The 24,247-nt window shown below is 40.6% G+C and overlaps 2 protein-coding genes across 4 annotated transcripts in view; one reads left to right on the top strand and one right to left on the bottom strand.

The window, feature by feature from the left end:
• LOC109971539 (cytohesin-3-like) overlaps positions 1–12,629 on the top strand; it is a 28,135-nt gene extending 15,506 nt beyond the window's left edge. For 2 of the 3 annotated variants that reach the window (XM_020619857.1, XM_020619855.1), the window contains exons 2-13: positions 1,884–1,966; positions 2,413–2,477; positions 3,342–3,408; positions 3,587–3,705; positions 4,053–4,133; positions 4,769–4,881; positions 6,064–6,212; positions 6,721–6,832; positions 9,125–9,201; positions 9,948–10,019; positions 10,194–10,348; positions 12,011–12,629. In XM_020619857.1, the coding sequence (XP_020475513.1) occupies positions 1,884–1,966; positions 2,413–2,477; positions 3,342–3,408; positions 3,587–3,705; positions 4,053–4,133; positions 4,769–4,881; positions 6,064–6,212; positions 6,721–6,832; positions 9,125–9,201; positions 9,948–10,019; positions 10,194–10,348; positions 12,011–12,083 (1,166 nt within the window). In that variant the 3' untranslated portion in view covers positions 12,084–12,629. Of the gene's footprint in view, positions 1–1,238; positions 1,347–1,883; positions 1,967–2,412; positions 2,478–3,341; positions 3,409–3,586; positions 3,706–4,052; positions 4,134–4,768; positions 4,882–6,063; positions 6,213–6,720; positions 6,833–9,124; positions 9,202–9,947; positions 10,020–10,193; positions 10,349–12,010 lie in introns of those variants that run through there. The other variant, XM_020619856.1, reaches the window with a different exon arrangement.
• A 4,095-nt stretch (positions 12,630–16,724) lies between these two features.
• cacng5b (calcium channel, voltage-dependent, gamma subunit 5b) lies at positions 16,725–23,758 on the bottom strand. Its single transcript, XM_020619836.1, has 6 exons — positions 23,498–23,758; positions 20,289–20,510; positions 19,245–19,331; positions 18,513–18,653; positions 18,284–18,429; positions 16,725–17,574 (listed from the first exon to the last, which is right to left on the bottom strand). The coding sequence occupies exons 2-6, from the start codon at positions 20,482–20,484 to the stop codon at positions 17,314–17,316; spliced, it is 831 nt and encodes a 276-aa protein (XP_020475492.1). The 5' UTR covers positions 20,485–20,510; positions 23,498–23,758; the 3' UTR covers positions 16,725–17,313.
• Positions 23,759–24,247: the final 489 nt, after the last annotated feature.

The following is a 24,247-nucleotide window of genomic DNA, read 5'->3' as shown; positions in this document are numbered from 1 at the left end:
TAATAGTAGTTTAGGTAGTTTAATTAGCTCCATCTTTATTAGCTGCAACTTTAAAGTGACAAAAACAACAATGCATCAATAATTATAATCAAATTATATGATATACATCAATGTAAAATGTGCCATTCTGCACAATGAATACTTTTACTTTTGGTAATTTAAGCATATGGTGCCAATACCTTTGTACTTTTACTTAAGTAAAATGCTATCTTTCCATTGACTGTGTATGCAGTCACACTGTCTAAAATTCACTTTGGATTCTATCTGAACATAGATTAGAAAAACAACATTTAAATTAAAACTGAATAAAATGGAAAGAAAGAAAAACAAAACCCTTTGGTGTCATCAGATTCATCCACCCACACTGTCCATCTACCTCCCCAGTCGCCAATTAATTACCAACATTTAACTTGACAGTCTTACAGTTTCCACTAAATATACTGTAGAATTTAACTGAATAAGTAGCAGCTGTGTTAATGACAGCTGATTCTTTGACATTAAGAACATTTACAGTTCATTTGTTTATCACAGTCAAACTGTAAGGACAAGCGTTATTTGCTATGTGGGCTACAGCATGTGGCCATTTTAATCTTGTAATTGCAGTCAAGACAGTAAAAGCCACCTACCTTTGATATCGCGACAAATTAAGGCTGAGTCAACTGTTTAATTCTTGACATGGTATTTATTTAACACCCCACTGCTTTCACCTTTGTATGATCTCAATCATTTTGTATGATTACACTCTCTTCTGTCTCTGTTCTGTTTAGTCTTGCAGTTTGTCGATCCCTTATCTCACAAACCTTAAACAGTTAAAAAAAAAAAAAAGCCATGTCCACCCATCTGGATCCGTGCTCTCTGCACCGACTGCTCGCCTGTAATAACAACACAAGTTCCAAACCCTCAGGACATAATAACCTAATGGTCCATGCTGCTTTTGACACTTTGTCTTACAGAACTAGACAGATGAGAGGGAGCGATTCACAGAATGTGAGAGAGATGCAGCAGAAAGATAAAGAGAAGTGGAAGCCAATTTTCTTTTGACTTGTTATGGGGGGGGGGGGGGGGCATCTGACTTGCAAAGCTGCTTAGCGATATGATTCAGTTGTAGGGGGATTTCAATCTGCACTCACCCCCACTTCAAGCATTGGGATGGAGGCGGACAAAAAAGAGAGGCAGAGGGGGAGTGTGTGAGAGAGAGAAAGACAGGAGAAGGAGAAGCAAAATCTGGTGCAGTTCTATGAGAAAATGACCTACTTCCCGTCATCTCGTTCTCAATTGGATCAGAGAGGGGGGAAGACCTCAGAGGGGCATGGGGAGAGAGGTTGATATGGCATGGTTAAATGAAGGTGAGTCTGGGGAATAACCATGCATGACATCGGTGTAGATGGTGTTTGTGAGATCATGCAGTAAAGCACGTATGTTGCATGATGTGCCACTCTCTCTGCAGTGTTAATTACCCCAAATAAGAGTTGACTATCAGAAAGCCAACATTTGAGGGGCCAGGCCTCGCCAGATGGGATGTTGTGTGCGTCAAACACACAGGATGTTATTGATGGAAGTCGTATGCTTTTCAATACGGACGTTTCTGTGGGTTACGTTTGGTCGGCTGTGATTGGTTGTTTTTAAAAAAGATTTTCTACACTTGTATTACTTATAGGACTCTGTTATGTACTTTTATGCTCTTTGCCACAATACATTGGTCTTTACTGTATTCATGTAATTCAGCCTGGACAGATTAATTGAACAGCTAGATACTGTCAAGCTCATCCTCGTGACTCTGGCTGGGTGGACAGTGAAATCAGTCCATCCTCATGACCCTACCCCTCTCTCGTTTTCACATACACACATGGTCTTTCATTTTCCTTTCTCTCTGTATATTCCAGTCCCCGAGGACCTGTCTGTGGAGGAAAGAGATGAGCTGTCGAACATACGGCGCAGGAAAAAAGAGCTCCTCGATGATATTGAAGTGAGTACCCGTCCATGAACGATAAAAGGTATCATAGGTAGGGCTGGATGATATGAGTCTGAGCAAATTGTGAATCAGTTAAGCAAGTGTTTTGTTTGTCTGAAGACTCATCATACTTAGCATTGAATATTAGTGGGATTTTTTTTTCCATGTTGTGAGTCTGTGAATCAGAACATTAGTCCTATTGTGTTTCCTGTCACCTCTTATCTACCTTCCTACCTATTAAGATAGTGTAATAGTGATTTTAACCATATGACCTGGCCCTGACTGTACAGAAGCCTTTTGTTAGGATGCCCTTTGCTATCAACTTAGAGGTAACTATCAAATTAGGATCCTCAAACAGTATGTACTTTTTGCCCTCTTCTATGTTTTTATTAGAATTATTGAAACAAATTCTAGTATATGAAATAAGAGATTGAGTCATTTTGCTGCTGTGTTTTCTGCAGCGGCTGAAGTGTGAGATTGCAGAGGTAATGACAGAGATCGAGCAGCTAACCTGTGTGGGAGAGAGGTGAGTTTCTTCTATGGTTCCCTGCCATTATTGTCCATCAAAGAAAAGGCTGAATTGTTCATTCTAAGGCTGCAACTAGCAATAAGTGGTCTTTTGTGATCATTTGATTAATTTAGTTTATAAAACTCCACAAAATGAACAATATCCAGTGCTATTTCCCAGACCCCAAGGCGGTGTCTTCTCAGTGCTTGCTAACAATCCAAAACCCACATAATGTGTACAAATGTTGATTTATTTAAAATGTTGATTAATTTTCATTTAACTAATCACTTCAATATTCAACCATTTCCTCTTCTGTCCTTTAATAAGACATTCAGACATACAGCTGAGCCTCGCACCTGTCATTTTGTGTGTGTTAATCCCCGTTTGTTTGAGGAGTGAAGTGGGACAGTCCCTTGATTAAACATTAGCCCAGCAGTCTGTATATTCACAGGCTTCCATCTGATTGGTTGATAAGGTGATGTGAGTCCGTGTGTTTGTGTCTCCGGTGCAGCTGGTAAAGGGGCTTGGACTATTTTGGGCACAAAGGAAGCAGAGAGCTGCACAGAGCCACAAAGGTGGAGATTTCCCTGTAGGGCACATGCAAAATGTTATTTTGAAGATGAGTAACATTAAAATGGAAACTATTCCTCCAAACAGCTACAGGATGGAACTAGATGCACAAATACAGTACAGTTGATACTAATTCAGTTTTTTCAGTTTAATCCCACTGTACACAGTTTACAGAGTAGCATACAAACAACGTCACGTCACGTCAGGGATGAACTTGTCACATACCGACCTACTGAACAAACAGTGCAGCCTGGGGACGACACCACACCCTTAACTGGCAGATGACGGATGTGTCTGTTTTCTCTACTGCAGCAAAACTACACAAAGAAACAAACAGATTGCCATGGGAAGGAAAAAATTCAACATGGACCCTAAAAAGGTCAGGTCCTGAATTGATTGTCTGTCTGACTTAATAAAACTGTTTTTTTTTCTGCTGAATCTGCTGCTGATTTGATTGAGACACTTGAATGACATTCTGAAATTTCTCCATCCATCAGGGCTGTTAAAACATAAAAACTGATAAATTAAGTCTAAGTGTGCCCCCTTTTTTGAAACAGGGGATCCAGTTTCTTTTAGAGAATGACCTTCTCCAGAACACCCCAGAAGACATTGCACAGTTCCTCTACAAAGGCGAGGGGCTCAACAAAACAGTCATTGGGGACTACTTAGGAGAACGGTGAGTTCTTTAGTTTTCCTTCCTTCTCTCTGTCAAATCTGCACTTCATGTGCTCAGACGTGGGCATAAAGCCCGGGGAAACTGGTAGTCGGGATTTATGGAGCAACCTGTGCCAGTAAAATAACCGATCAGAAATGTGGTTCTAAATGAAAGGGTATCACTGGGCTGTTGAAACACCAGAGGTTTCATGTAGCCTGGCTCGCACAGTGACGTTCTATCTGACACTGGTGCTGCGACCTGACTGCAACTTTTTCCTTTCCATGTTGACCCCAAAACTAAAACTGTAAGTGAATTTGTTACTGCACTGTGTTGAGTCTAATGTCTGTTCTGTCCCTCCTCTCCTCCAGGGATGATTTTAACATCAAAGTCCTGCAGGCGTTTGTGGAGCTTCATGAGTTTGCAGACCTCAACCTTGTACAAGCCTTAAGGTGATTTAACGATCAAAAACAGCACCGTGGGTCACACTGGAGTGGGTGTCAAAGTTTGAGTAGTTCAACTATGAGTTTAGAGGCTTATCAGATACCAAAAGCACTGTACGGCAGTTTATAATGCAATGAGGCAACTCTGGGAAGTCATCATGCAATCATAATAGTCTGTCTTGACAGTTACAAGATAAACAGCAGAGTTAAGTTTAAATAAAATATGGCCTTGATATGCATTTCCATATTTGATTGGCCAACTGTGAATTATGAGATGATATTACATTGCAGGTGTGTCCAACACACGTGGCCAATAGAGCCAAGTCTGATTCTGAAAATGAATCCAGGTTAAACCCTTTTACCGGGGCCTCCCTTGTTGCACCAACACTGTGGTCACACAGAAGTGAATCAGTGCTAATGTCAGTCTGAACATGACCCCCGGCTGTAATTATAGTTCTGCAAAAATACATATAAACATCTCTATGAGTCTGTGTAGAAAAAGGTGCTATGGGTAAGCACAGGTTACAAAGGGTCTCTAAAGAATGTGCACGCCGCCTAAATCTCAAAAAGGTTTCATGCATGCTTGCTTTTCAAGCTCACTGACTGACGTCGTCATATTTTTCTTTTTCCTACTGCTGTTGCAGGCAGTTTCTGTGGAGCTTCAGACTTCCTGGCGAAGCCCAGAAGATTGATCGTATGATGGAGGCATTTGCCTCCAGGTACTGCCAATGCAATCCAGGCGTCTTCCAGTCCACAGGTACAGGACTACATGCACAGACTGCAGCAGATATGAGTCAGACTTGGCCAGACAGCCCAGGACAGATAACGTGGGCCAGCCAGACCACCTCAGACTCAGATCAATGCTGCTGACTGTTTGTCTTCTCTCATTAGACAGCTGGACCAGTTTGGGCTGTATAAATCTTTAGCATGTGGGCACAACTTTTGAGCAGTATGACTGCTTTATACCTACCAGCTTATTGTTTGTCAGAGAACATGTTTGAGGTTTATTTATTCTCAGTCAAAACTTCACTGGGCCAACAGTCCAGTTACTTCTCCTTTTTCCACTGTAGTTATCAGCTTGCTCATTAATCGCAGAATAATCACTATCTGTGTCTCCAGCAGTGATAATGAAATTGATCACTGGTCAGTAGACGCCGTCAGTACAGTCTTGGCGCATCATGTATCGTCTGCAGCTCCTATGTTAACTGAGCAAATGTTGAGGAGGACACTGGTGACAGCTCAGGTCATGAATATTGATGCGGTGCAGTGGCAACAAACCCAGACTTAGTTCAGGGTCGTAAATAACAGCGCAGGGGATGTTGACTGGGGCAGCTAGTGTGTGGATGGATGAGGTGGAGGATGGTGAGCAGGAGGTATGATGTGGAGCCACAAGAGTAATGGAATATGGATTTGTGTGTTATGTGTGGGTTTCACGAGTCTAGTACTACTGTGACTTCGATGCAACATGGCCAGGGGGGGCGCTGTGTGTCCTGAATATGAGCTTTTTTGTTGATTAAATCTTCTTTTTATTATACAGAGTATTAAATTTAAAGTGAAAAAATGTATTGATTGATTGCTGTCTAATTAATCACAAGTCATTGGTTGGGCCTGTACCATTATAATAAATGAGTTGAATTTTCATATACAGCCTGTGCTTGCTTTGAAAGAATATGCGAATATAAGAATTTACTTCTTAGACTTCATTTGGATTTGATCTGGAAGATGTATGAAATTTAATTTCTGGAGCTTATTTAACTCTGTAAGTATTAGCTAATGAATTACCTTGTTATAATGATATCAATTATTTAAACCACAGCTTTTCTTAATTTAAACAATAATTTACACACTCTATAGAAAAAGAAATTGTTTTTACACACAGAGACATGGGTCTATGCTGTATTTTGTTTCCTAGTGGCATAATTTGTAATTACCTCCACAGACACTTGCTACGTCCTATCGTTTGCCATCATTATGCTGAACACCAGCCTGCACAATCCCAACGTCAGAGATAAGCCCCCTGTGGAGCGCTTCATCTCAATGAACAGAGGCATCAATGAGGGGGGAGACCTCCCAGAGGAGCTACTCAGGGTGAGAGCTTTGACTTATTACTTCATTAGGTTTGACAAGTATATCTGATCTAGTGCGGGTTTGAAATATTGTACATACAAAATGTTAATCTGTGCTCCAATTTAGCACACAGAGACCTATGCAAAGCAGAGTCATCCTTCACTAACAGACACTGCAGCTCAGCAAAATAAGCTCTTCCCTCTGAACGATTTACCAAGAAGAAAACGACATAAAAACAAGTTGATCTGCCCACATGCTGTCAGCTGACGTCTGCACCAAAGTGCCTTTGGCTTCTTTTAAGTACAAAAAAAGATGTTAAAGTCTCTCCCAGCTCCTAGAGGCACTCAGATGTGAAATATTGTCTCTTGCTTTCCAACAGTGAAATCTGTCAGTGTCGTGTTTAATGTGCTGTTAATATGAAGACTGGGTTGAATGTTTGGAGATGGGGGAGAAGTGTGTGTGCTCATGCGGAGGTGTTAATACAAGTCAGTTACTTTTGTGTTCAGCAGTGTCTTTCCTCTTTCTGCAGAATCTATATGACAGCATCAAGAGCGAACCCTTTAAGATCCCAGAGGATGATGGGAATGACCTGACGCACACGTTTTTCAACCCAGACAGAGAGGGCTGGCTGCTCAAATTAGGTTCGTGTGTGGCTTTGCACATTCTCCTGCTGAGGGGAATGCAAGTCTTGAATGACCGTGTTCGGTTACTCGAGCATTTTTCTCTCTACAACTGAGGCTCTATTCTCACGGTGCAGTCACAACTTAAACTGTAGATAGAGGTTATTGACACTCGTGCTCTTTTGTGTTTTATAAATTTTACCTGCCACACTTAGCCAGCAACCTGTCTGCTCCGTCAACCTTTAAACGTGCTGACCAAATTCATGCAGCAGTGCCAAAACAGCTGTCATTGTGCAGGATTATTCACCACAGTGGCTACTTTAGCACTTTAGCACATCTATATACCTGTATAAAGTTTTTGCAGGAGTACTTTTAGTTTTTTACTTTGCAGCTTTATTCTTATTTATTACTCAACATAAAACTGTTTAATGTTATCAGTGTTGTTTGTCAAAAGTTAAACCGCAAACTGACTGAGGTGATTAAGTGTATTACTACATGTACAAACGCACACACCTGGCTTCAACTTGCACATTCTTTTAACGCTATGTAACGTCTCTGTAGTCTCATTCAACTAGTGAATAGAAATGCAAATAGCCCCATTGTGGCTCACAAACCTGACATGATTACATTCTAGTATGATTCCTCCCTGGAGCCATTTCTCGCACCAGTTCTCACTATATTATTTCTAATTTGACTCTTAAATCCTGGAGCAAGTGAAGAAATATTTATTTTTAGTGAACATTTAGCCATGCTAATTCAATAGCCAGACTTTATTGAAATGTAAGGAAACTGAGCTTTTTTTTAATGATGCGTGTTCCATAGAGGTTCATGAGGGGCGCCACACAAAAAGGAAGGAAATGCCGCATTAAAAAGTGCTGTGGCCGTAAGGGATGGATATTATTGAGAGGAACTAATCGGGAATGTTAGCTTAAAACAAACTCATACAGACACACATAGGGGAAATCATCAGAAAGCGCTTGTGTACTCTCACATACACATCTTCACTTTCCAATTAAACTTTGGGTGCAAGTGTGTATTTGTATATGCATAGCCTGCATGCACGCATCGTACCGTACCTCCAGCAGAGCTGCCTCAGTGGCCCTGCTTTACAAGGCTCAAGCTGAATTCTACTTCAAACCAACACGTTGGACATCTGTGCCTGCTCTCTTTGCTTTTTTTTTTTGGATGTAGTTTGCACACGTTAATGTGCGAGGTGGTGAACTCGCTCTGCGTACTCTATGTGTGCACAATGTGTGTTCCTTCAGGGGTCACATTAGTTCATATCAAATGATGTTTGCTCTCCTCTCCTGAGAGCCCAACTGAGGTTGTATGCCTTTAAAAATGAATGTCAGTAATTATGTATCAGTTGCATGAGTTATCATTTAACTAAGATAGAAATTGGGAGAGACAGTGGTGGTTGACTGTAATCACGTACTTGGTTTGCTTCGGTTTTACTCTAACTGGATCAGCTGCATATTTCAAAAAGTCAGAATGCACTTTCTCTCTATATCATCAGTGTACATTCACACCCCACACACCACAATGGTAGTAATACAGTGCATCAAACCACTGCACCTTTTTTCTCAGCCCAACAATCCAGAGCATCTCATACGAGTTTTCAGGGGCCACTCACAGAGGGAAAAATAACAAAAAGCCTCAAAATAAAAGAAGCGAGTTTTCAGGGGCCACTCACAGAGGGAGAAATAACAAAAAGCCTCAAAACAAAAGAAATATAAATTCAGTCTAAAGATACTATGAGAGAAGAAAATCCACTTTAGCACCTCTATAGCCACTCTGTTTCAGACTGAACAACTGTGTTTCATACAGTATTTCAAAATACACTATCAGTATTAACACCAAAAACTAGTTACCAACCTAAGATCAGCTATAAACTGACCTTTTAGTGGCATATACTGGATTGTATATTAAGAACAAATTTACAGTATGCATCAATTGTCACATGGTGTAATCATGTCGTCTGTTACAAGCAGCCATTCTCACATGGGAAGTGAATAATAGCAGTAAACTAAACTGACGTAAAATGTGTTGTCATCTTCTTTCATTGCTTAAGTCACTGTTTTTAAGAGCAACTCCTCTGACTCAGGAGAAGTGAGTTTGCAGCAAATATTCATACAGTACCACTATATGATCAGTACAACTTTAAAAGTAAATAAGAATTTAAAAAAAAAAAATAAAATCAGAGTGGACGTGGATCAGCTTCACTGAAAAGTGTCACTGTCTCTTGACGGGAGTCAGTCAGTCTGGCGCTGAGGCCTCTGAGTCTCTCCTTTCTCCTCTTTCTATTCCTCTTAGGGGGCCGAGTGAAAACTTGGAAGAGAAGGTGGTTCATCCTGACGGACAACTGCCTTTATTACTTCGAATACACAACAGTGAGTTTCATGTCAAAGTTAATAAAATGCCTTTTTGGCAATTATGTGTGGTGGTTCACTGCAGTTGACTTGAAACAGCTACTTAGAACTACTGAAAAACCAAATGAAATGGAAATAGTCTCTGTTCACTGATGTCATCAAGAATAAAAACTACTCACTGAACATTGTCTGCTTTATGAAACCAGCTGGGAGGACATTTAAACATTTGGTATGTCCTATTATAACAACTTTTGGAGTTTGAGAGTGATACAACAATATAAAGAAGTGAATCTTAAATTTGTTATAGCCTATATGGTTTTATGCACTTTTTTTAATTTAAAAAAATGACACAGTACATAAAAAGATAGCATTTGTTTAAATTTTTAAACAGTGATTTTAAAAGGTGGACAATGTATGTAAATTTGACTGAAGGAATAATATTTTTCTTCTTACAAAAAAAAGCTGAATGAGTAATAAAATGTTAATAAATAATAGTTAGTTTTTGATGCTACAGTCTTATGTCAAAGATACAGCCAGAACAGCGCAATGTGACAACATTGGGACATAAATGATTGTGGCTGAACGTTTACTGTGGTCACAGTATTAAACATAAGTAAAAACAAATGCGGTGACTCTCTTCTTCCCTATACTTTGGTCTTTGCCACTTTTATAATTAATATTATTTTTTGTGTGCTTGTTTTTATACTTTCTTATCACTCACTGTCTCTGTATTTGCTTTGTTGTTTTCCTCCCTTTCTCTCCTTTAGGACAAGGAGCCTCGTGGGATCATCCCACTGGAGAATCTCAGCATCAGGGAGGTGGAGGAGCCCAGGAAACCAGTGAGTGTCGCCTTATTAGAGGCCTCACCCATACAGCAGATCATGTCAATTATCTTTCTTCTGCCTTGATTATTGTGTTTATTACACATCCATTTTGTAAATATTGGTCAGGGCTAATTATCTGACAGCTGCTCGTTACTGATGCCCTGCATCTGCATCCTGTTCTGTCTGTAGAACTGTTTTGAGCTGTATAACCCCAATCACAAGGGTCAGGTGATCAAAGCCTGCAAGACAGAGGCAGATGGGCGTGTTGTTGAGGGCAACCATGTGGTGTACAGGATATCTGCACCCACGCCGGAGGAGAAAGAGGAGTGGATTAAATCCATCAAGTAAGACTTCTCACAATTACTCTTAACAAAAGTAACTGTTGGACATTTTGGGACATCTCTGGGGCCAGATGTGTAAACAATGTGTTTGGATTCAAAATAATGAGCTATAGCGCGTTTATAGTTGTAGACATGCTGGTAAGTAGATTTTGCCACCACCAAACCCATGATGCCAAATACGATATTGTACAATATGAAAGGAACAATTCATGGTACATTTTTGGGAAATACTCTAATATACCCTGGATACAGTTCTCAACCCAGTTGAACACATATGGGAGATGTTGGAGTGGCATGTTAGCATCTCCACCACCATCATCAAAACATCAAATGATGAACTATCTTTTGGCAGAACAGCCTCCATTCCTCCGGTAGGGTTCAGAGACATGTAGAATCAATGTCCAGGTGCACTTAAGCTGTTCTGGCATCACGTGGTGGCCCAACACCTTACTAAGGCACTTTTTATAGGGTTGTACTTTAATCTGTTACACGTCTGTTTGTGTGTGAAAAATGTTTTTCTGTCGCATACCATACAAAGCTCTCACATTAATAACAACCTTACTGAAAGTGAACTAAATGTTGGTTGAGCTCCAAAGAAGATGGTGCAATGTCAAAGACTATTTGCTCAGCAGTACAGTACACGTATATACTGTAACATAGTGCAATCCTCCCTCCCCAGTGATGGGAGATTAGTCACTGCTTATACTGTAGCACCCCAGGGGTGAGCCAGCAAACTTATCCAAGAGAACCAAATCCAAACTGGGTTCATGCGTCTGCAGCCAAAGAGGCTAACGAGCCACAAGGTGCGCTTCACCCGAGGGGTTCATGAGGACTCGGGGCCGTGGGGAGATATAAGACTTTTTACAGAAATTATTTCCCCCTCATCTTAACAAGAGATTATCAAAGAAGAAATGCACTTTCTGCTTATCTGGAGTCATAAACACACAGGCCCAGATGATGCTACCAACTGGGTAAAATGGAGAGACTGGGCTGTTGTCTCTCGTGAATTCACACAATGCTTTTGTAAAAGTGGGTATTTTTATAGTTTCCATTCTAGTTTTTAAACATCTTTTTAGGGACAGAAACTGAGAAAATCTTATACCATATTAGTCACGGCAGCCTTGCCTGGATTCAATCGTTCCACCGTGGAATTTGTTTTATGAAACTGGGTTGTTGAATATGACAATGAACTGTATGAAAGAGTCTTGCCCAAGGACACTTCGACTGCAGGCACCGAGATTCGAACCTTCAACTGTCTGGGAGACAAGTGCTCTACCGACTGCACCACTGTTAGATCAAAAAAAGAGAGTCACTAATGCCAAGAACCATTGTTCGCCCTCCTTTAGACCTATAAACCTGCAGAAAAGTGAGTGGGAAAATGTGCAATTGTGTGTTTTACTATGTATTTGGCTGAGTTCTGGAGGAGGTGAGAGGTTCCAGCAAACCAGAGTATCAAGAAAAATCTTGGGGAGGGGGGCTCTTCTTCAGAAACCATGGAAACCAAACTAGGTCACCAAACAAACTTTTCTTTTTTTTTGATCTACAGTAGTTAAGGCAGGGGTTTGCATAAATCGGCCAACATTTCCATATCAAAGAGGCTCGAGACCGTCCTCTCATGTGACATTATTTATTTCATTGCTGTCCTTTGATTGGCTTCTTCTCCAGGGCTAGCATTAGCAGAGACCCCTTCTACGACATGCTGGCCACCAGGAAGAGACGCATCGCCAACAAGAAGTGAGGATGGGTAATCTTCTCGACCTCCAGTCCTGCCATCTTTCTCTCCTTCACTTCATGAACACATAGCCACACACGGTAAAGCTAGTTCCCCACAGAAGAGACTGCTGACCTCTGAAAAGCCTCAGTTTCTCCCCTGGACTATCCAAAAGTCATGCACTCTTGCTGGAGACACATCACACGCTACTGAGGGGACAGTAGCACTCCAGGAAAGTCAGATATGTGGACTTCGCTTCTGCATGGAGCAGCACATGAACAACCAACCAGTCGGTTTGTTTATCCCCGATCTCTCACACACCTCCTACCTTCCCCTCTCATGATCATAACTTTTCTTATATTTTTCCCTAAAGCACAACTGCCATGTTTCAGGTGCATGCATGTGGGTTAAACAGTGTGTGTGTCTGTGTGTATGCAGCATGCTATCAGTGCACTCAGAATCTACAGTGTGGGTGCTACAAGCACTCCCTCCGCTGCGCTTTATGAAAAAGTCATAGTAATTCAAAATGAGAGTTCAGATGTGTGGTCAGCTACATGCGGCATGACTGTCAAACCGTAAGGGTGACTATAGATGAAGGAGGGAGGAAGGCAGAGACAGGCGGACAGAGAGAAGTGTTTAGGAGCTGTTGGGGAAATCAGTGCAGTATATAACCTCAACTGGACCATGGAATAATCTCACTCCGGTGCGGAGAGTTTCTCTCCAGGTGCCACAGCTGAAGCCTTGCTCAGAGCAATCTCAGAAAGCAGCACTGGCTTACATACAGGTTCCTAACAAAGCATTACAGTCTTGAGTCAGCTGGGCTGATTCCATAAACACATTTGTGCAGAGCAGAGAATTTTGAAATGTGCATACTTTTTATTTTAATTGAGTAGTAAAGGAGCTTTTGCCGAGTCTTGAGATGAAACTTGCTTTTTGGACTTGAAAGTAGTGAAATCCTTAAAATTTCATTGATTTGGCAACACCTGTTGACTGGTGGTGACAGCAAGTATATTTTAATACTCAAGTAAACACTCGCTGAACATCTACTTTTTCTGACAAAGTAGATAGTTTAGTTGTTTACAGTGCAGCCGATCAAACTAACATTTAGTCGAGAAATCAGTGAAAAATAACCAACTGCAATCCCATTCCTTTTTTTGGAACTGGTTACCTTGCTAAAAAGTCGCCTGCTGCTTTTCATCTAGCTCGCTATGGCTGATCCTTCTTGTTCCATTACTGCCTTTCAAAATTAAAAACGACCTGCTGACAAAAAGACTGTCAGCACTAATCTCAGTGTCAAATACGATTTCATTTCCTTTGGCTTCTTTGTAATAAAAGCCATCCTGTGCTTTGCCCGTTCAGTGTTTTTAATATAAAGCTGCAGCAGTGGGAAATGTGGGTTGGAAATAACTTAATATACCAGAGATAAAATTAAAAACTGTAAAGGTACAATAACATTGCATGAAGCTTCCCTGCACTTGGACATGATGTCAGAGCAGTCGCAACCTGTAAGCAAATATTAATAGGGCAGAAGTATAACCGCACCTTAACGCTGGATTGCATGCACTCAGCTTCTTGAGAATCTACTGTGTATATGAAAGCAATTTACAGGATAAAGCCTGTCATTTTCCATATTAATAATATTTTCATCAATCTCCATACAGAGACTAAAACAGACAATGAACTGCCTTTGCTCATGGTTCATGTCTGTCAGTCCTGGATCAGCTTGTTAGTCTGTCACAGATCTTTGTTGTTGTTCAAAAATGATTAAAACACATCACGGAAACAAACCGGGTGACACGTTTTTTCATAACAAAACCCCAGACATGACTATGTCGCCCCAAAGGCTCAGAGCAAGCGGCTATACTTTCCTGAAGTTAGCATGAGTCCAAGTCAACTGTATATGTGTGAGGTCCTGTTTGCAGTGCTTACGTTACATTGCTTTGTTTACATTCCGCTAGCTACTCACAGTCAGGTCTGGGGTTTCCTAATGAAGAAACATGTCACCCAGTGCTGCGGTGTGTTTCACAACAGAGATCTATGACACGGATGAAGAAGCTGTTCCAGGACTGACACACTGATGTACATTAACTTTGAGCAGAGGCAAATCATTGTTGGTTTTAGTCGCTGTATGTAGAGTGTTAAAAGTACTGTTAATCTAGAATATGGCCGGCCTTATCCTGTAAGTCCAGTGGGGGAATGGCGAAGTCCATCACCACCAACAACAACTAATATTTACAGCTGTCACTCCACAATGTAAACATGCTAATTGGTTCTTCCAAATGATCATACATACTGTAGTATCATGAGATTTCATGAAAATCTTAAGGATTTTAACTAAAAGCACTTTCATTAGAGAAAGTCTTTTCAGTCTACTGGCTAAGTTTTATCAGCGGTTCTGCGACAGCCCTATAGGGTACCAGTCTGATTAAGCTTTTCCCCCTGTCTATGGCCTATGTCAGTGAAGGTCGATGTTTTGTTGTGATCCTGTTTGCATTTGGTTCGTAATCCTACAGATCCTTACTTGCTTTTGTGTTCCTCTTTAAAAACACACATATATAAATAATCAACTATCAGTTTTAGTATTTATTTTCATTTGTGAAATGGTTTCATACTATATACTTAAGTTATGTATGTATATATAATGTATAGATAGGTTTCTGGTTTCTTTGTTGTATGCACACTCTGTGTAACATTGTTTGAGCCTACGGGGCAAAAGTTAGCATCAGCTGAAGTTTGGGGTCTACTTTACAAAAGCCTTAAACATAATCCTAAGAAAAGACACAACTATAATGATAATCATGATGACGAGAATATTGGTCAGTGACTGTGACGATGCTGTTAAAAAGCCATGACTGATGAGTTAGAAAGATGGTTGTATTTATGATAAAGATTATAGTGATAATGATGTTAAATGTTAATGATGATGATGATATCACTGGTGATGTCAAAAACACCAGTAGTTTTCTATGTGATTGTAAAATAAAATGAAAGCCTTGTGGTCAGGGCAGAATATTATCTTCTACTGCCCTGTGTGGGCCTATTGTTACATTAACTTTTATATTAGTAAAAATATTGGTCACATTGTACATTATGTGTATCTACATAAAGTAAACAAGGTTACAGCAGATGTATGGTGCATTCATTATTGGTGCTAGTCTTTACCTACATATAGTTACGTAATGTAATGAGCAATCATTATTTAATTATACAAATACTTCTGATGAGATGCCGTGATAGGCCTTTTTGAGTGCATGGCATATAATTCTACACATGGTGAAATAACAGAAATGATGTAGGAGGGGAAAACGTAGGAGGGAGAGGGATGTGGAGCAGAATAACTGATGACAGAGCGCCACCTACTGGGTTTTCAGACAATGTCTACAATAGTCATAGTGTCAGTTTCAATACTAATAAACTGAAAATGTGTCCTACTTTCAACAAGGGGAAACACATCTAGATGGGGGAACGGATTTTGACACAAGACTGGAACACTGGTATCCAGGCTTCCCAGCCAATTGTTTCACCTCATTAAAGATCATTACTGGGATCTAGTAGACACATTTTGTGTTGCTAACAGGCCTTGGCATCACAACACAACTATTATGGATGTGAATAATAATAATAATTGAATAACAGTAATAATAATAATAATGTTGCAGTCAGTGCTCAGTGATGTTATATTTATTTACGTGGGCAGTAGATGTGCATAAGTAACATAGGTGCTTTGTGTATCTCAAGGTCAAAGTGTTCATTGTCATATGCACAGTCAGGAAACGTGTTTCCCTGTACAATGAAATTTTTACTTTACCGTGCACATGAATGCCACTTTACTTTTTTAGATTATTTATAAATAAAAGCAGCTTTAGTCCAAAGTGTTCACAAACAGGGAACCCCTCTTTCTTAATATCAAATCAATGATGTGAACAGACACGTGACTGTTCACGTAAAAATCACGGACACGAGTGACATCACTACTTTTTACTCACGTCGATGCAGAATAAGTACCGCAGCCTCTCTCATCATAATCCGCCCCAGTTGCCATCCGCTTGCGTCAGCGTCGCTGTTACACGCAGGTGAACTGTTGGCTGTCATCACTGCAGTCTCTTATGAACATTATCTTGGGTAACTTCAGTTTGGCCGACTGATAAATAACATATTACGCATTTATTTGCACTTACTCCCTCAGCTCGGTGATGGCACAGCCGTGCGCTGCATTGTTTCTCTCACGGATCCTCTCCTACTGTCGAAATGGACAGGTACAGGTAACTTTTTCAGGGTTACGAGTGCTGCATTTATGTCCATTATGACTGCTACTAGCTACAGCTTGGCCTTTCATAGTCTTTTAGGTGAAATATGTGGAACAGTACCTTTGCCCCACACCCTGGATAAACACTGACATCAACTATGTTATTTCAAATAAGGCGCAGCCAGCAATCGGGCGAAAGGCCGACAGGCCTGGACAGGTCAGAGAGGTGAATTCAACTTAAAAAAATCTTAACAGTGCTGTATATTTGAGTTGCTATATTCACATGTACAACTCTGCAAATCCAGTTGAGCCTGATGTAAACTGACCAAAAGTGCGTTTGGACAGTGAGTAGGACGCAGTGGATCTGTACCACATCATTGAGCTCATGAAAATAGAGCCCAGGGAGTCATAAGGTCCTGTTCAGAACCCTGTTTGTAGTAGCTTCTCTAGTCCAAATCCACATTATAAGACAATTGTTACCTTAGATTTAATAGAGTTTTGCTGTATCAGGAACATCTATTTATTTCAAAGAGAGGATGCAAAGATATTCACAAAAAGAAACTGCTGCTGAATGAGGCACTGGAAGGGAAAATGCACCGTTACATTTTTAACTGAAATACAGAACGTTTTCCTTTTCAGATGAAACTCATATAATAATCTACTGTACAGTATACCATCTGGCAAAAATGTTTTTTATTTTAAACCTTTTGAGATCTTTGCAGAAACACTAAAACAATAACTGTGCTCATTTTTTTCTAAAACCTTACACTGTGCCTCCATCTACAAATGATGTAGTTTCTGCTACAAGAAATCCCCAATAAACATTTCTGACCTTATAAAAACACAACCGGCTTAATCGACATCAAGTCCTTGGGCCACAGTCCCTGAAAAACATCAAACTCACAATTTATATCTATGTTGAATCTTTTCCTTGAATGAAAAGTGCCCCCACCTGGCTGTTTGACCTCATGTGATCTTCCTAAATCTGTGTAACCTGTGATGACTGAATCCTCAGCAGGGTGACGAGGAGACCTGATCGTATTCGGGGCATTTGAGGAGAGCAGGGTAGCTAGTGCTCATCTGGAGCGAAGCGTCACTCGAGATGTCAGAGGGACTCCGCCCTCGCGACCAGGCCTCTGGGTGGAGGAACTGGCCCGAGTGGTCAGAGCAGTTGCTGAGACGAGGACGGTAGAAACTGGGGCGATGAGGCTGGTAGATCTCTTCTGCTGTGTAGCGCTTCATGAACAGGTAGACGGACATGACGCCCGCACTCTGCAGGGAAGAAAGACCCAAAATATTTAAATAAAGGCAATAACAAAATATATAAGCTCATAAATGTTTTTATTTATTTGGTTGTATGACATCACACCTTGCAATTTAATATACTGGAATCCAATATACTATCCCAAAAACGAAGTTTAAACAGGGGACTGTTATAACAACACAGCACTTCTCTTTGGCTGTCTGATCATTTTATTTTGAAAGTATTCACTGGAAGATTTAGTGTGTGATAGTTTCCATAGATTAATAACGATGACCTGAACATGTCTAGCTAGTAGTTATATGTACAGTAGTAGTATTAGAGCTCTACCTCACTGTGACCACGAGATGGCAGTGAATACTCAAGACTCTGAGGACACTCAGGTGTCAGAGTAGACAGTACTGTGTTTACTACACTCAGTCACATCTAATACTGTGCAAGAAATGTTAGAATTCAAATGTCATAAGCTGCTGCTGCAGTGAAAATATGTGGGGAGGGGTAAAGAGATAACATTATTTTCATTCTCAATCAAATTATTTTTGAATAATGAATTGTTTTGTCTATAAAATGTCAAAAAACACATTCTAATTTTTGAGAACCCAATGTAGCATGCTTTGTCTGACAACAGTTTAATTGCAGATTAATTTTCTTCCTATTGTTGCAGCTCTAGCTGAGCTTGCTTATTGTTTATGCCATTTATGTCGGTGGTCAGTTGCTCACCTCGGTGAGTAGGAAGGAGATGGCAGCGAAGGCGAAGGACCAGCCGTACTTGTATGCAAAATAGGCCTCGCTGCTTTTAGTCCTGTTCAACATTTCATCATTTATACTGGAGATGTACAGCACCAGTCCCACCACCAAAGCTAGACCTGAAACACAGAGAGAGGAGAAGACAGTCAGGATGATGAAGACAAAAACATGAGGAAAAAAGCTGGGAGGAAGATTAGAGCACCTGAGAGGATGAAGAAGATTCCAGAGACGAACGCCAGGATAGTGCGGTGTGGCCGAACGTGCCCGATGTTGTTGAGGACAAAGCCGATGAACATGAAGAAGAGGCTGACCAGAGGGAACGGAGTGGCTGAGCGGATCATCTCTAAAAGAGGAAGAGACAGGGTGGATGAAAACTGCCTTTAGCCCCAAAAACCAGCTAGAGAAGTAGTGTGACATTTCTGCTCATAAACAATATCCACATAAGAAATAATTCACAAAAAGTCACAAAGATATGGGTGTAAAAAGATGCTCATCAACAGATGAGCTTCAGATTGAAATTAAGCAAAGTGTTGTTGAACGACCCCAAGTAAAGTGAAGGTGATTTAATCATTTGTCACGTCTGATTTCTATCGAGCCAAGACCACATCTGCTGGAGAAAGTAAGTGTGATGATTGAAATAGACATAAAATGACATACTGACACGCTACATGGGCTTTATGTTGAGTACAGCTTTGACACTGAGGTACACTGAAGGACTGGTGAGGTGAATTGCTATAAAGAGCCAGTAAGTATTCTGGAGGAGCGGAGCAAAGACCCTAGAGCTTGGACTACTCAGACATCTGTCTGGCTACACTCAGAAGGTTTCTGAACACAACCCTATTGGAAAAGGACATGTCTTGGATAAAAACACCCAACATTAAGGGGCACCTTGACCTATCTGAAGCTGCTGTTTGAGGTTTCTGTTGTTACTCACTGAGCACGTTTACTGTGGACTCTGACGTCAGCTGGACGTTCATTGGCATGATGTACTCGATGGTGAAGCAGCGACCAGACTCGTCACCTGAGGAGGAAGCAGGCAAAAATGTAGAGACAAATTTAGAGACAAGGTCATGAAGCAAGGAAGATGAAGACATGAGACATGAGAAGAGTCGAGGAATTACAGACTGAGAATCGTCCTGCCTTCCTTTTCATCTGCCGTTAGAATAAGACACTTATTTGAGGAACATTAAACATGAATTCACTCCTAAAAGTACATTCTTTGGATCCTTTAAATGGAACAGATCAGTAAAGCAGGTTATGAAAAGACCCCCTGGATTTACTTATATTTTCAGGGTAGATTTCACTTCTTCAGTTTATGATGTGTGACTACCTTACATTTATTCATCAACTTTTTATTTTTATTTTACTGTTACATCACATCCACAGTCATTATTATCACTTCAGCGTTTCTCTCACATACAGACGCGAGCCGTGTCATCCGCCAGCTACCTCTGTGAGATGACATCTGCATCAGAAGACTTGTAGGTGCAAGTTTGTGTGCGTGAGCATCTGTGTGTGTATGTGTGTAATTATACTGCAGGACTGAAGTGTCCTGTTTTATAGTATGATGGAAACAGAGAAGAAATCCAGACACATCTTCTGTCTTTCTGTTGCTCTTTGTCTCACTCTGCCTCTTGTATCAGATGCTTACAACTTCTCACACACACACACACACACACACACACACACACACTGATGAAGGAACCGTGAATGGCATTCTGCGTGAATGTCAACCGGATGATGCGGTGATGATTTATCACTGTGAGAGCATCAGCTTCCTGACTCTGACACATTTAGATGCTGCACAATACAAATGAGCAGCTTTGAATATGATCACTCCACTTTAAAATCTAATGGTTTGTGCTACGGTCCCGATTCACACATAATTCACCGTCAAACTACAGGAGAACGCAGAAATTTATCACAAATTCAGGCACATTTTTTGAACCACACACACACCATCACCCTTGTTACTAACCAGCCAGGAAGCAGACTCTCCACAGTCCAGAATGCAGTGAGGTCTTGATGTCAGTGCTCTGGTTCAGAGGCATAATCACTCCCTCCTCCAGGTACAACCAGTAGTCGGTGCTGACTGAAACTCCCAGGAGCCCAAGGCCACTGATTGCAAAGACACTGCTCAACAATGTCAGAGCCTTTCTGCTGCAAGCACTCATGGCAACAGCAAGGAGATTCCAGCACCCTGCGAGTAAGGAAGAAGAAGAAAAATCCTGGGAACAATCAGTAGGAGGATGAAAAGGAATCATAAGGAATGATGGAGAATCAGAATGAAAATGGAGACTGGATGAAAACATTTCACAATACTAAGCTGGGCTTTAAAGGAGCAGCTCAGCATTGTGGGAAATACAAGTTTTCTTTGTAACTGCTAATCAAAGATAAGTGATTAAAACATTGTACCCTATTTGTAAAAGGAGTTTGCACTGGAATGTGCATCTTAGGTTTGTAATAGAGGTCCAATTGATACAGATAGTTGGGTAGGAGAAACACCTCTTTCACTAAGCATCTGTCACCTTGTTCAGCCACTCTTCTGCCTGTTTAGACCTTTTAATGAGTAGTATTCAGCTTCTCAGACTACTGTCAGCTGATACGAAATCTGTAAACAAATGCTCATGTTATTTGAAATCCAAGACTGGGATTTGACATTTTACAGTCACGAATCCAAGAGTCTGGGAAAAGGTTGGACATTCATAGAAGCATTCGTAAGTCGGAGTCCAGATTTAGCAGACCGATCACATAATAAGACATCATCTATTTCAACAAGGTGATGATCTACAAGCAGTGACAGAGAGAGTAACCATCTCTCGGGGAGATGCTAATGGGCAGCTGATGATTAGGTGACTTTAACAACAGCTGAACTATAATTAATCAGGGTGAGTTCTAGTTGTTTCTTCTCTTAAAATGGATGCATTTCACATGCAAGCAGGAATCTCAGGAAGCATCTGTTGGTTTTTTGTCAAATAGGATTTAACCTGATTGACATTGGCAGCGCCTGAAAAGGTCAAATATAACATAAGCACTCAGCTGGTTCTTTATCCAGGAACATCACATGCTCAAGTTGAATCAAGTTGTTTTCATATTCAAATCCCTAGACACCATGATCCTCTTTAGCAGTAGTATTTTTGAGTAGAACGCGATTAAAACTCAGATAAAATCAGCTCTAAGCCACAGTTGAAAGAAGCCACAGAATATAGGAATTTGACATAGAAAATCATTTGCCGACTTCATGTACTCCTGGAAAATTCCAAACGTGCAAATGACTGCACTTTTCTTTGAAAATGATTCATCAAGATGCTAATGCAGAAAATGTAGTGAGCACTGTTTTTGTGATTTGCTGGTGAGATTACATCAGAACTGGGCAATTACATGATCATAATTAAAGAAGTCATGACTACAGAGCCTTGTCATATGCAAATCAACACATCAGATCAAAACATTTTGCACATATGAGGCAATATGTTGAGGATTCTGAAGCCTACAAGTCATGCATAACTTTCAAAATAAAGTATGAAATATAAACCACCATACAGGCTGGTCTTTTTTTTCTTACATCAGATATGGTGGATTCAGTTAAAATAGGCCAAAGGAGACTAGGGCGTCCTAGCTTTTTAGAATTTTACAACTAGTCACAGTGACTGACCTTACACCACGTGACATGTATCAACAGTTTAGATTAGTCTAAGGCTGCTGATGCGGGCAGAGTGTTGATTAAAGTCTCTCAAAGAAATTGCATGGTAAGTGAGCACAGCATAGCAATTTCACTTATCACTAATAAGGATCATAAAGCAAACAAATATAAGTAAGATTACCAATAAAGAATAAACTGTTTTGACAGACTCTATCAAATAAAGATGTTGAGACTGAAAAAAAACTTTGTTGTTGTAAAGAAATAACATATTAGGTACTGGCCCATTTTAGACTAAGCTAGGCTAAAATGGACCACCATTTTCAGCTAAAGTGGGCCACATATGTACACACTCTTACAGAGAAGGTGCACAGGAAAAACAGGGTTATAGCTGTTATGTTTCAATAAAAAACTGAACTTTTTTTTTTTTTACTGTTCATTGCAGACAAATATGGCGGGACAGGAAGAGAAGGGAAAAATGAGAGGAGACACAAGAGAGAAACAGGGATAATGGCATCTATGATGAAGATGGTTATATCTGCAAAGACAGCATTTAAAGGAAATGCAAACAAGACCTCAAGAGACTTCACTGGATGAGATTTTTAAGACTAAGGCATGAAAGTTGACATGCTTGGTGTTTTAGAGCTTTTCATGCCAATGATGTTCTAATATGTTTGGTATATTTTACTCCGGCTTCCTCCCTCAGTGCAAAGACATGCAGCTTAGGTTGGTGACTCTAAAAGGAGTGAGTGTGAATGTGTGCTTGTTTGTCTACATGTCAGCCCTGGGATAGACTGGTGACCTGTGCAGCAGGGTGGACCCCACCTCTCACCCAATGGCACCTGGGATTGGCTCCCTCCCCCCCCCTCCGACTTTATTCAGGATAATCTAGAATATAGATAATGGATGGATGGATGTGTCCTAGCTCAAGAGGCCCCCTGCTGACACTCCAACTCTCAGAATTCCAATACAATTATATTTTTTCACATTTAAAATAAAAAACATTTGAGAGACTCGTTGCAGTTGATAAAATCATCATTAAATTTCATCCGTAGCATACTGTAATATAAACAATTTACCAAAAAGTGGCCCATTATGGCCGAGTCCACCCTATCTAATCTAGGATAACAGTAAGAATAATTCCCCAAATTACCTTCTACATCATAACAATCCTTCAGTTATTCTCCGGAGACGTGACTGCCATTGAAAATACTGAAATAGTTTTCAGTGTCAATCCTAAATTACTCAGAGACGTACAGTGCTTCATGCCTTATTAAAACAAAGTATTACAAGTAAGAGGCTATTAGCTATGATATCAGGCTATAGATAACAGTATGGTATAGTACTATTTATACAGGAGTGTGGGATATCACAGGGGGGTGGAACACAACATTGGAACTGCGATGAAATTAAATCTCATGCTCACAACACACCGGCACTTAACACTAGTCAATTAGAAACAGGAGCTTTTATTTTAAAGGATGACATAACATGCAGATAGATGTAAACACTTCAGTTTAGATAGCCCACATGCCGTTTGTTCTTACCTGCTTGTAATCGGACCAGTCTGCGCAGATCGTGCTGAAAGTTGTGGATTCAAATGCCCGCAGCCACCGTGAGAGACACCGTTTGGTTATGGGCGATTTGAAGGGAAACTTAGCGGTGGTAAGTCGATTTGGTCACGAAGTCCTTCAGAAAACTGTAAAATGAAGCAGCGTGAAGATGTAGGACCCAGACGACGCAGCAGCGCATCAGTGCAACCCACCAACAGAACCAACAAAGCCAGACGCGTGGTCCTGCTCTGCTGACTGACTTCAGCTGAATGCAGGGACACTAACAGATGTGTGTGCAATACGTCTTTCTAGAGTGTTTGTTTGTAGCCATCATTGTGTGGACATGTCTTCACACCTTCAATGAGCTGTTTGAGGGTTAAAAGCTGGTTTTAGGGTCATGGTTAGAAGTAAGGTAAGGGACTAGGACATGCATTATGTCAATGAGTGTCCTCATTGTTTAAAGACCAAGAACAGCTTCATTAAGATCTGACAAGTAGTGAGACAGCTGCCCGTTGAGGCGATGCATTTCAGTGGAAAAAAGAAAATACAAAATGTACCTGTGGGGTCATACAAACAAACAGAACATATACGGAAAATAAACAATGACAAGAGTGTGCTTTCCTACTAAAGATAAACTACCCTACTTTTAGCCAAAAGACCATTCTATTAATATTAATAGATTAATACCTGTCCCCTTTTTGAACCCTCTTCACCCCAGTCCCTTATTACAAATGGTTTAATATT

Source organism: Monopterus albus, unplaced genomic scaffold (genome assembly GCF_001952655.1).
Source record: "Monopterus albus unplaced genomic scaffold, M_albus_1.0 scaffold227.1, whole genome shotgun sequence".
In the NCBI taxonomy this organism is placed as follows: Eukaryota; Metazoa; Chordata; class Actinopteri; order Synbranchiformes; family Synbranchidae; genus Monopterus; species Monopterus albus.
The sequence above is the reverse complement of the archived record's forward strand: the minus strand, read 5'-3'. Positions and strand labels throughout refer to the sequence as shown.

What these genes read in the sequence shown, in the direction of transcription:
- cacng5b (XM_020619836.1), bottom strand. Translation starts at nt 20,484, where the DNA reads ATGAGTGCTTGCAGCAGAAAGGCTCTGACATTGTTGAGCAGTGTCTTT. An exon ending in GAGAGTCTGCTTCCTGGCTG is followed by an intron (nt 19,332 to 20,288) that starts GTTAGTAACAAG and finishes CTTCCTCCTCAG; the next exon opens with GTGACGAGTCTGGTCGCTGC. An exon ending in GTCCACAGTAAACGTGCTCA is followed by an intron (nt 18,654 to 19,244) that starts GTGAGTAACAAC and finishes TTCCTCTTTTAG; the next exon opens with AGATGATCCGCTCAGCCACT.